Below are 11,983 nucleotides of genomic sequence, written 5' to 3'. Positions count from 1 at the left end.
TCCTGATGTACCATGAAGCAGTAGGCAGTATTTAAATACTAAGTAGAAGAAAGAAATAACATTCAATTAAATACCACAAGTCATACAGTGGTATGACTCTATCTCAATAAGCAAGTGTCTGTAAGACAGTTTAACTTAGATTGAAATATGAAAATGGCAAAGATTTTCTAATGTATTTTATAAAGATTTGCAGGGATTTATGAAAGTCTGGTCTCCCAGTTTTGAACCTTATCTTTACTTAAATGAAAATTAAATTCTATTGAATCCTTTAAACAAACTTTAGCAGAATATAACATCATGTTATCTTTGTCCTTCAGTTATTTTTGCTTGTTGTCTTTTATCATTTTCAAACAATCTAGTGCCAAATACTGGCCCTTTTCTAATTTGTCATTTAAAAAAATGTCATGTATTTTCTTTTCACTTCACAGAACACTCTGAACAATTTCTGGCATCAGCCTTTTATTATCTTGACTAGCATATACTTATTTGAAACCTTCCCCCTCCTCCTCTCAGTACCATTTTTACCCCAATTCTGTATATCAATTTTTCTTTTGATTATGAAAACTATATGATGGTTCCTTATTACATTATGTATCATCAAAATTCTGGATTTTGGTTCATAGACATTTACCAATGTGCACTAACAATTGCTCTCATCTGTTAGCACTGTTTTTTTCAAAATGGAGGCTAACATGTTTTTCATACTTCACAAGAATTTCAGTCTAAACATTATACTCTGCCTTGTTCAGTAGATTGTCATCTAATTTCCTTAAAAAGCAATGCCTCCTTGATGCTTCTAATAAAAGATACCATGAAAAGTTAGTATTCTTTTCCATTCTCTTTATAATCTGTAGGAATTAATTTTGCTTCTAATTTTTGGTAATTGTCTCAGATATGCATATATATTAGAATGCCGCATTCTTGTAGTAAATAAAGTCCTTTATGCTAGTTTAACTATCTTCAAATTGAGTATTACAGTGAAAAGTTAAGGGAAAGCACAGGGTCATTCTAAACATCTAGTAAAAGTTTATACCTTCGTAAGGTGTGAGATATATTGCCACATATATTATCTCATTTGACTCCAAAATTGTGTGAGTTGGGGTTATAGTCTGTTTTCCCTGGGGAAGAACCTGGAGCTTTAGTGCACTGCGATATTTAAGACGACAGACTTCGGAGTCTGAAGGACCAGAGTCTGAATTATAACTACAACGTTTATAACTGTGTGACTTTGGATAAATTACTAGTATCTGTAAACTTAAACTGCCTCATAAAATAGGGACTGTAATACTACCTGATATACTGCATGAAACGGTGATAGAATCTAAAATGGATTGGTTGCCACATGATAAGCATTTAATAAACGTTTTGAGAAATTTGTTCAAGATACACTATTGGAACAGCTTGCAAAGGACCTGAAACTGAGATTTGAGACTTCAAAGTCCAGGCTTTTCTATTACCTCACATCCTAGCACACGGAGTTAATTAAAATTACTAACCTGATGAATGACCTTGAACAAAATACTTCACCAAGTCAATATACTCATCTATAAAATGAAGAACTTCATTTACATCATTTCTATGGTCCTTTCAGAGTCTGTTCCAGCTATGTCAGATTTCCCCCACTCTAATGTCTTAAGGTTCGGGTTCTTGATACAGACAAGATCTGTACATTCAAAAGCAGTGCTCAGTGCTCCGAATTGCATTCCTACATTCGTATTTCGTTCAGGGCTCAGTTTTGGGGACACACTGGGCTGCTCAGCTGTTGCCTGTCCCGGCACCTTGTGAAGTAGACAGAGACCCACATTTTTATTTATATACACTGGCTTGTTCCCGGAAGGATTTAAGGCGGCGAGTGATACGAAAAGTCTCTTGACAGTGTCACACAGTGCGATGAAGAAATCCTCGTTTGTGAAATATAACGGGTAGGAAACCGCCAGGGAGCGAGATGCTAATAAGTGCCTCCCACTCCGCTTAACTCTTCAAAATAAAAACTACCGCCGCGAGGGAGAAGTCGCGGAAGTGTGTATTTGTGGCCCCCCGCCCCCGCGGGGCCGCCCGCTGTCCCCGGTCACTCGGATGCCCTTCTCCGCGCAGCCAAAACTGTCGCCGCCCGGGTCCCAGCTGGACCAGGTCCCCGTCGCTCCCGTCCGCGCCTCGCAGCCCGCAAGTGTCCTGATTGGGAAGCGGCCCGAGAAGCTTTCCCACATTTCCGTTTTATTGGCTGGCTCGGCTGTCAGTAACCTCGGCTTCCCGCCTTCCCGCCCGGCGCGTTTCGCGGCCCCCTTCGCTCCAGTCGCTTACGTTCGCCCGAGCCGCGTTGCCGGGACCGGGGACCTTTCACCCCCGCTTTCCCACCGGAGCGTCCCGGCCCGGGTCCTCGCCCCCGCCGCGCGCTCCCGCGGGCCCCCCGCGCGCACACGCACGCGCACTCACCCTGCGCTCCCCCCGCCCCCACTCCCCGCCGCCCGCGGGCTGAGTCTCCGGCGCGGGGAGGCGGCGGCGCTGCTGAGAGGCAGGGACCCGAGCGCGAAGTGTGTGGGAGTCTACGAACTCCAGCCCTCGCCCGCCGCCCGCCCCGCGCCGCCGCCCCCTCCCTCCCGCCCGCCCGCTCCCCCACCCCCCTCACAAGCGGGAGAAATAATGAGCGAGACCGGGCGGCAACCGCAGCAGCGCCGAGCAGCCCAGGCGACGGCAGAGACGCTCCGACAGCGGCGGCGGCGGCAGCTCCAGCTGCGGGAGCGAGCGCAGCGCTAGCGCGGGGACCGCCGCGGTCCTGCCCGGCTCCTCGCGGCCCTCGGCGCCCGCCGCCCGCGCCTCCCGCTCATTCACCGCTTCCCTCGCGCTCCCTCCGCCTCCTCGGCGGCGCCCCGCGCCCCGCCAGCCCCGCGCTCTCCCGCTCGCTCCCCTCCTCCCCTCATTCACGCGCCCCTCTCCCGCTCCGGCTCCCCCGCGCTCTTTCTTCTCCTTCTTTCACCCTCCGTCTCTCACACCCCCTCCATTCCCCTGTCTCCTTCCTGACACTGCACTGCAGCTGCTCCCGGCCCTGCCCCCTCCCCAGTGAGAACAGACCGCCACACCGCTTTTATTTTTTCTATTGATCCGATTAAAAGAAAAAAAATAATACTTTAAGAAACCCCAAACGCCAAAAAAGAAAGAAAAAAAAAAGAAAAAAAGAAAAAGAAAAAAAAAAAGAAAAGAAAAAGCCAAAACAAAAGGGAGACGCTTCTCCCGTAGCGGCGGCAGAACTGCAAACATGATGGCGGCAGCTCCCATCCAGCAGAACGGGACCCACACGGGGGTTCCCCTAGACCTGGACCCGCCGGACTCGCGGAAGAGGCCGCTGGAAGCCCCCCCTGAAGCCGGCAGCACCAAGAGGACCAATACGGGCGGTGGGTATCGCTTCCACCTCCCGCGGCCCCATCCCCCGCCGCCCGCCCTGCCTCCCTCCCTCGCGCCCTCCCTCCGCGGCCCGGACACCTAGCCCGAGCCGCCGCGCGCCCCCTCCCCTGCACCTGCCCCGCGCCCCCCGTCCCGGCACATTTCCATTTCTGTGTTTATCATTCATCAAAATGGCGACCAGGTTTTCGGAAGAGACCCCGTCTTTCCGTTTAATCGGTCCCGAGGCTGACCATTGAAATACCCTAGATCTGGGCAAGAGGGTCTGTCCAAGAGGAGGAGGAGGAGAAAGGAGGAGGAGGAGGAGGAGGAGGAGGATGACCCCCGAGTGAGGTGATGGCCGCCCAGAGATGCGCGCTGCATTTAACAGTCTGATAAAATAAATAAATAAATGGCACTTGGGTAGCAGATTGCAAATGCTTGGGGCACCGGAGAGTTTTTCCTCTGTCCATCCATCCCCTTGCTTTGGGCCACAAGTAGTATGCAAAATCTTGATGAGTGCATGCCCTTACTGCACTTAGATTGTCAGTACAAATTTCTCATTGATTTGTCTTCAAGGGTGTGCATACGAGGGGGGTGTCTGGTTCGGTGACTTGTTAGTTAACATCCTGCGCTTCCTTGGAAGATGAGTTATAACGGGACCGGTATCGCTTCTTCATTTGCACTGGAGTCATCTTAACAATGCACCCAATGCATCGAAGCAGAGGTGAATTTATCTCCAGCATATACATTAGAAACGGATTGGGGGTCTTGTGAGTGGCACACCGCAAAATTTGGAATATTCATTCACATTAAAAAGCTGGATTTACTGGGATGTTTCCTATTTGAGAAATGATCAGGGTGATGGGAATTAAAGTTATGGAGTTGGTTTTATTTTCTAAAACATTTCATTTTTCGTTTCCTTGGTTCATCGACCCTGCTCTCCCTTTTATGGTTCTTTTGGAAAAGGAACTATTTGATCACTTTTAAGTGTATTTAATATAAATGACTCCTAAGCTTTTTAGTATTGGCAAAATTCTTCTTAAGGTCCTTTAATTAATGAGCTTAAACAAGATCATAGTAGACTAAGAAGTGCTAAAGAAATACGTTAGGATTAGTTAGATTTGTCATTCTACTACATTGAGTTGCTTCCTGCCAGTTACTGGAGGCTTGGAATACACCCTACAGTTTGGGTTGATTATTTGGTAGGAGAATGGTTGTTTTGCTTACTTTAAGTAGGACATAGGCAATGGCTAATTGTAGTGCTTATGTGTTTGCTAATGACAAACAAATTTAGCTCATCACTATTTACAGTCCAGGGTTTTGGTTTTTTTTTCCCCTCTTTTCAATATGTTAGGCGAAGGTTTGTCATCTTATAAATCTCTGAAGTTTTGTTAAAGGGTCAGTTCCTTTCATTTTGCCATAGTAACCACAAATAGAATTGGAAGACTTCCATGTTTGGAATAACAACTGGAATTTAGTCATCTGTTTCTACAGAGCTCTAAAATATTAGAACATGTTTAGATTTTGATTCCAAGTTTGGAATTATAAATCTTGCAAATAAGATACATACTTATTTTTCAGCGTAATTGGTTTATTTTCATTCTTTAAAAAAATGTAATTACCTGTTTCCTGCAGCTATATGTTCCAGAGCTTTAGTTGCTGTTTTTCTCTCTTGAGGGTGGAGTGGGGATACAAAGTTTAAAAATATGATGTTAACCAAGAATATTTCTTTGCATTTTTCAGAAGACGGCCAGTATTTTCTAAAGGTTCTCATACCTAGTTATGCTGCTGGATCTATAATTGGGAAGGGAGGACAGACAATTGTTCAGTTGCAGAAAGAAACTGGAGCCACCATCAAGCTATCTAAGTCCAAAGATTTTTACCCAGGTAGGTGCAATGGTAAAGAGATTGTGTGATGAGTCCCAAAGGAAAGAGATAGAAAACCTACCTGTGTGTTGTCTTGAAATTATGAAATAGTAGTGGATACTTATTGCTGTTTTAGGGCATGTTATGGGAAAAATTTCAACATGTTTCCATTGTGAATTATGTCTTTTTCCTATAATTGTTGTGTATGTGATTTAGACTAATTGCCAGAGTATTTGGGGTATTTTTGCATACTTATTATTTTCCCTAATGGGAAAATACACAAAAATTTAAAGATAGAAACTCGAACAGCTGGCATCAGGAAATAGTGTTCTTCTGAAGTTTTTCAGACATCATTGTAATGACAATTAGTCTAGAGTGAATTCAGAAGGGGGAGGGAGGCCTCTTAAAGAATGGACCATTTACTTCTGAATCCATTATGTACCTCTTTCTGCTTCATTGCTTTGTTTGTTGGCCTTGGATGAAGTAAAGAGGACAAGTGCTGCCTTCTCAGATTTTTAAAATATTTCAGTTTTAATGTAATTGGATAAGGAACTTTACTATATTATTATGTAAGAAGTAAATTAATGCTATGAAATTTGTATTACTTGAGAGCCATATTTGATTAAAGTGTTAACTGTTAGTGTGGTACAGTGACCTAAGAGGGTATGGCAAGTTTCCTAGGTGCTATTTCTTTTTGTTCTTTGTACTTATCAGTTTTTTTTTCTTTTACTTATTGTTACACAGTTGTGCATGTGCATATTTTTCTGTATCATTCTGTTACTAAGTATTTTGCAGTTTGGTGGAGCAGTCTCCAAAATGGAATAGTAGGTCTCCAAAATAAACATTAGTAGCTGAATTGCTTTTACTTAGATCTAGATTTCTGTCATTTTGGGGCCGTTAGATTTCAATGCTGAGGGGACTGAGACTGCTTCTCCATTTTTCGTGGTAAAAAAGAAAAGCTGATTTGCGTTCAGCGATCTAATTCACTAAGAGTTCTTTAATACAGCAGGGCATCTGGCATGAATGTAGGCAGAACATTTGGAGGACTTTTTTTTCATAGCTGATCCTTTGGTGGTAGAAATGGACCATTATACTAAAGAAGATTTTAGAATGGTGAAATTTGCCATTTAGTTATATAAATTAAGGTAGCATGTTGATAAACGTTAAATTTATAAAATTAAAATGTAATTTGTTAGCTATATCCCTCAAAGTTTGTTTTCTATTAAGTGTAGTTTTGCAGATGGCTTTCCTAGTCCCTCAAACTTTCCTTACGCTTTGGGAAAGTTTCTTAATATATTCACATTCATGTATTTAAAAGGTATAGTATGATAGAAAAAAAATCAATGTGGAATTGTGAAAATCCTTAGTATAAATTAAAATACTCAAAAGAGCTTGATTGCAGAATTAATAACACGATAGTTCTCGGAAAAGAGCTGCAATGGTAAATTAAATTCACTATCAATAGAAGAAAATGAAAATGCTGTTTTGCATTATACATGAGGTGGTATCAGATGTGCAGGGGTGTTACAGAAAATTGGTGTTTATCTAGGATATTCCAAATAGTAAATTAAATGCCTTTTCATTTGAGCATAGTTTATTTTCAGTGGGTTGGAAAGGGTGCACTGAGAATAAGATCTTTTGTTTTTAGTCCACTTTTGCATTTTTACTTACAATATAGAAATTGCTTATTTTATTTATAATTCTGAGGCATATTATCTGTGTAGAGCAAAAATATCATTTGAGAAAAAATGGAAAGCTGGAATGCGTTGAATAAAATTTTGTGAGTGTCGTGACGTAACCTGATCAAATGTGAGTTAAAATGTCGGATACAAGAAGGCTTATACTTTGCCTGTAACAGGTGGAAACCAATCATACATAATGCAATCAACTTGAAGTATAAAATACAGCCTTGTAGTTAATAAGAAGTTTTAAGAATTCTGAAGAGTTTTTATTAAAATATAATTTTATTTTGATTATCACCTGTATGAACAGATGGCTTTCTTCTTTAGCTAGACTTTAATTTTAATATTCTTTCTGTTCACAACATGACCGTAGCCTGTGAAGCTATCTGAGGTCTTAATCTTCAACATAATAGCCTCTGAGCTTCTTTCAACTTTTCTTACTCGGGTATACATAAGGAATACTTACCTTGCACATCTCATTCTCAGATCAGCAAAATTTTATTCATATTTCTGAGTATAAATAATTTCCTCTAGGATTATGGAATAATGTGATAGCTTATTTTCGTGTTTTCCATATAAGTATGTTATGTATTCTTGTATGTGTATGTACATGTATACACAAAGACACACATGCATATATATGCCTGTCATATTCTCTGTCAGAATAAATGTGCCTGATGTTTATTTCATGAAGCATATTTCTGTTTCTCTGTAAGAAAGTATATTTGGGAAAACGAGTGTTTCATTTGTACAACCTAATGGACTTATTCAAATTACCTTAGTTTTTAAGTCAAGTGTAATTGTGTTCCCAAGGTTTAGTTAAAATACTAATGTATTTTTAAAAACTTTCTCCAGGATATATAACACAGAATAGAATTATACTTTGGGGCACTAATAATTTTCAACTCAAGTACTAGATCTATTAAGAAAATTATTGCCGTATAACCTACAATTTGTTTTGTCTTTTTCTTTTCTCTTTCCCCTTAACTAATAGCTTTAAAATTCATAAACAACCTTACCTTTCTGAGTAATGATTTTTAAACCTAGGTTGAAATGAAGAAAACTGCTTTTCATATTAGCTGGCATTAATTTAGAATTTGTACAAGTAGATATTGCATTGTATATTTCATTGTGTCATAAATAATATAGCTTGAGAAAATTGTATAAGGAAGAATTTTAAAGTACATTATTCAATTACTATAATCAGAAAAAAATGATCTACAAGTAGATATATTTTACTTTTTGCTGTGCTGTATAATTCATTTATCTATTTTCAAAAATCTGACCTTACCGAGTACCAATTTATTACTGGTAACTTAGGAATATATCCTTTTTTTACTTGATTAGAGAAATCTAATTTGATTTATTTAAATATGCTTTTATAAGTAGGTTGTATAATGTTGCTTTTTAGTAAAAATTGTTTTTTCATTTTGGAGCCTATATTACTATATGTATTTTCAGAATGATGATAGTTTTTTTAATTCTTTTGTCATCAGAAGATGTGTTTAGTTTTTATTAATTGATTGATTTTATCTTTTCAGTATATTTAATGAATGATCAAACAGTTGAACAGAATCACTTCCTGAATATATTATTGGTTGGGAAAAATAAAAGGGTATATAAAATAAATATTTCGTGTGTTCCCCAGATATTAGGAGACTTAATACTATACCTATTTTTATTCTATACAATGACACTGAAAAATAGTCATTATATCAAATCAGAGTCCTTTACTATGATACTGGAATCTGTTTTCTAAATTGTTTTCATCTCGGGATTTGTGGTTATAAAATTGAACTACATGTAATATATATTATTGTCTCATGGTCTTTAAGATAAAATTTGAAATTGTTGAATCTAGATTCTTTATATCTTGATTTTGTCGCTGTCCAATTTGAGTGTTTTTTCTTTAATCACAAGTCATTTATACGTTAGATGTTTAAAATCATGAAAAAGCATAATGTAAATGAAATTTTCTTTCAGTGAAGTAAATGCCCCATACAACTTTTATTTTGACATGAGTGAAAAATCAATGTTCAGTATAGACTGCAGGATGGGGATTCTATATGCATGATACTTTTTTAAAATCAAAAGACATAATGAAATTTAAAATGGATTATTTTAGTTATATTGTTGAAGGAAAAGTATTATAATATTGGTAGTATAAGGTGCATACCAGCTTTTGAGTTGAATTCTCTACTTTTTCTTTGATCTTAAATGCATATCACCTTAAAAATGTATTGGTATATATTTTAAGACAACTTTAATATATAAATAGTATTGTAAGAAATAGAGAAAAAATATTTTAATATCCAATCTTGTCCAGTGGGTTTTATGATGTAGTATCATTACACTGCATTATACTTTTGATTTTGTGTGATCAGAGATTTGCTGACACCTGAATTTTTTTAAAATCTTAAAATTGTGATGTTTATATTTGATATTGTGCCTATTGTTATATTTTGGCTTTGTTTATCCTTAAACATAATCTTTCAATTAGGTGTTAATATCATTGAAATTTAACTGTATTTTAATTTTTAATTTACTTTTAATATTTATATTTAAAACAATAGGAATTCCTAATATATGAGGATATATTCTTAATGTATAATAATTTATATTAACCTCAATTTTTGAAAGATAATTTTTATACTTATCTCAGGTATGAAAATGCTTCATATCATGGGATTTTAAAAAAAGTTAGCATAAATCTTTCAGCAAAGCAATTTATTTCACTTGATTTTATTTCACTCTCATGTTTCATTGATTTAACAAGTTATTGAAGATCAATGATTTAAAGTGTTGATGTTTTCATTGATTGTAGAGTACAATGTCATTTCGAAATTTGAAACCTTCTGGGTTTTCAGAAACAAGCTTATATAAAATTTGTGACATTATAAGGGAATAACCTAACAACATTTCCTTGCATATGTCATGCAAAAGTATTTCAGGACTATGGAAAATAGTTGAGTATTTCTGTGGTTAGATATTTTATTTAATGAAACGGGAATAATGATCTGTGCCTTGGAATTGCTGAGTAGTATGTGGTATCAATAGAAATTTAACCAACAATTCATCCATCAGTCAAAAACTTGTGTATTTTATAGTTGTTTTATTTTTATGTGACACAAGTGACATTTGTTGCGCACATATTATGCACCTGTTAACTAATATTCCGCAACTAATAAACGTTTTTGAAACCATAAAGTTTAGTCTTGGTTGTTTCTAGTTTAGTAGGAATCATGTTTTAAACTAGAACACATGAACAAGTGTGACTTTTTAAAATAAGAGTGGGGGGCAGCGGTGGGAGATTTGTGCTTGATTGCCATCTCATTTCCATCTTTGGATACAGCTCTAGCATAAAGTTAAACAACATCTGCAGAGATCTGACTGACAAACATCTCTCTGGGACTCATCATTGCAGCCTGCAGCAGGTGCATTCAGCTTTGCAGTCTTTTCCAAAAAGAGGTTAGTTTGTTCTAACATTTATCAGTAGACCAGTGGGAGCAAGCGACTAGAGAGAAGGGGTTGGTTGTCACTTGTCCAGTGCTGGAATACTACAGGTAATTGGAATGGACTGGTGGGAACTGCAGAGTATGTGTCTCACATTGCACTGCAGCTGCTCTGGAGCTTAATTAACCTGACCCTCAGAGACTTGGAAGTGTCATAGAATAACCGCAACTGTGAGAAACGAAGCGATACTTTTCAATACTTTCTGATAGTTGGCTTGGTGAAGTTTCCATTTTCTTCATTTTACTCTTTAAAGATATAATTTCAGCTTTTCTTTATCTTTAATATGGAAATATCTGCAAGTAAAATGATTTTCCATGAATCATATAAGATATATGTGAAGGAGATAGAAGCTTTGGGTACAGAAATAAAAAATAACATTAAGTCAGAAACATTTCAGTTTCCTTACTCCACAAATAAATGTTTAAAGCACAAGTGAGTGGAAGTATTTTGTAGTTCTTATAAAACTTATTATAGAAAAATTATTATTACAGGTTAACATTTGCTTATTTGTTTTTATGGGAGAAATAACCCATATAAAACTTTATTTTTTTAGCATTTGGGGGTCTTGGCAAACAAACTTTTTAGAGTATTTTGCAGTGTTCCAATAAGGCAGCTAAAGTATATTTAAAATACTTTTAAGATGCTTGGATTTAATTTAATTGTGCTACTAAAATGGTTCTTTACTAAAGAAAATTAATTTTTAGTCAAAACTCACAAGAAAGTTAATATGTCATTTCTGATATTTTTAAATTCTTAATTTGTTTGAAGTATTGCCTTAGGAAGAGTATGTTTCCATAGAGTTTCTTAATGTGTTCTAATACTTTTTTAAATAAATGTAGGTGTCTCTTGTCACAATGCTGTTCATTATTTGGCCCTTGAGTGGAAAATAGTCTGTAAAGTCAAATGCCTTTAAATTTAATCTGGCAAGATGCTATGCTATTTTAAAATAATTTGGAATTAAGAACAATTTGAAGTTTCTGTGAAGCAGGTTGTCATTTTGATTATTCTGTTTTATTAATTTGAAATTTTTACCATCATATAATTTTTCAGTTATCCAGGAGTATTTGAGTTTAACGTAGATTTTTTTAAACTTGTTTTTTGTGGACTTATGAACTTTTCTTGTAGGAACTTTACTGATATTCATAGTAACTTTGATCCCAAAGACACTGCTTATAAGAAAATTTTTATTTTATCTTTTTTGCATTTTGTGCTAGTACATTTTAGATATACATATGATCACATTCATCATAGGGAATTTGTATCTGTACATGATATATCTTGCTTCTTTTTTTCCCCATGCATCTCCCCTCCCTTTAACCCCTTTTTCCCTCCTTATTTACAAAAGCTTTGTTTCCATTATTTTAATTCTATTCCTTTTTTTTCCTTGTCCTTTCCTTCCTTTCCCCCTTCCCCTCCCTTGTTTCCTATTTCTGTTTGAACACAGAAAATAGTTTTTAAACTTAGGAATAGTTGATTGGTAATATTAGTCATTAAGCAAGATTAAAATAATCCTGTGTAAAAGTCTAGAGATGCTTTTTAACAAA

General features: G+C 37.2%; 1 protein-coding gene across 5 annotated transcripts in view; it reads left to right on the top strand.

Annotated features, from left to right (window-relative positions):
* Window positions 1–3,083: 3,083 nt before the first annotated feature.
* The window catches only part of Nova1 (NOVA alternative splicing regulator 1), a 136,969-nt gene continuing 128,069 nt past the window's right edge, over window positions 3,084–11,983 (top strand). For 2 of the 5 annotated variants that reach the window (XM_063246344.1, XM_013147000.3), the window contains exons 1-3: window positions 3,221–3,389; window positions 3,955–4,102; window positions 5,122–5,265. In XM_063246344.1, the coding sequence (XP_063102414.1) occupies window positions 4,078–4,102; window positions 5,122–5,265 (169 nt within the window). In that variant the 5' untranslated portion in view covers window positions 3,221–3,389; window positions 3,955–4,077. Of the gene's footprint in view, window positions 3,390–3,954; window positions 4,103–5,121; window positions 5,266–11,983 lie in introns of those variants that run through there. The other 3 variants (XM_023562864.2, XM_003464760.4, XM_063246347.1) reach the window with 3 other exon arrangements.

This window comes from Cavia porcellus, unplaced genomic scaffold (genome assembly GCF_034190915.1).
Source record: "Cavia porcellus strain 051 isolate PalLab524CR breed Dunkin Hartley unplaced genomic scaffold, mCavPor4.1 scaffold_1, whole genome shotgun sequence".
In the NCBI taxonomy this organism is placed as follows: domain Eukaryota; kingdom Metazoa; phylum Chordata; class Mammalia; order Rodentia; family Caviidae; genus Cavia; species Cavia porcellus.
This window is presented reverse-complemented; position numbering and strand designations above follow the sequence as displayed.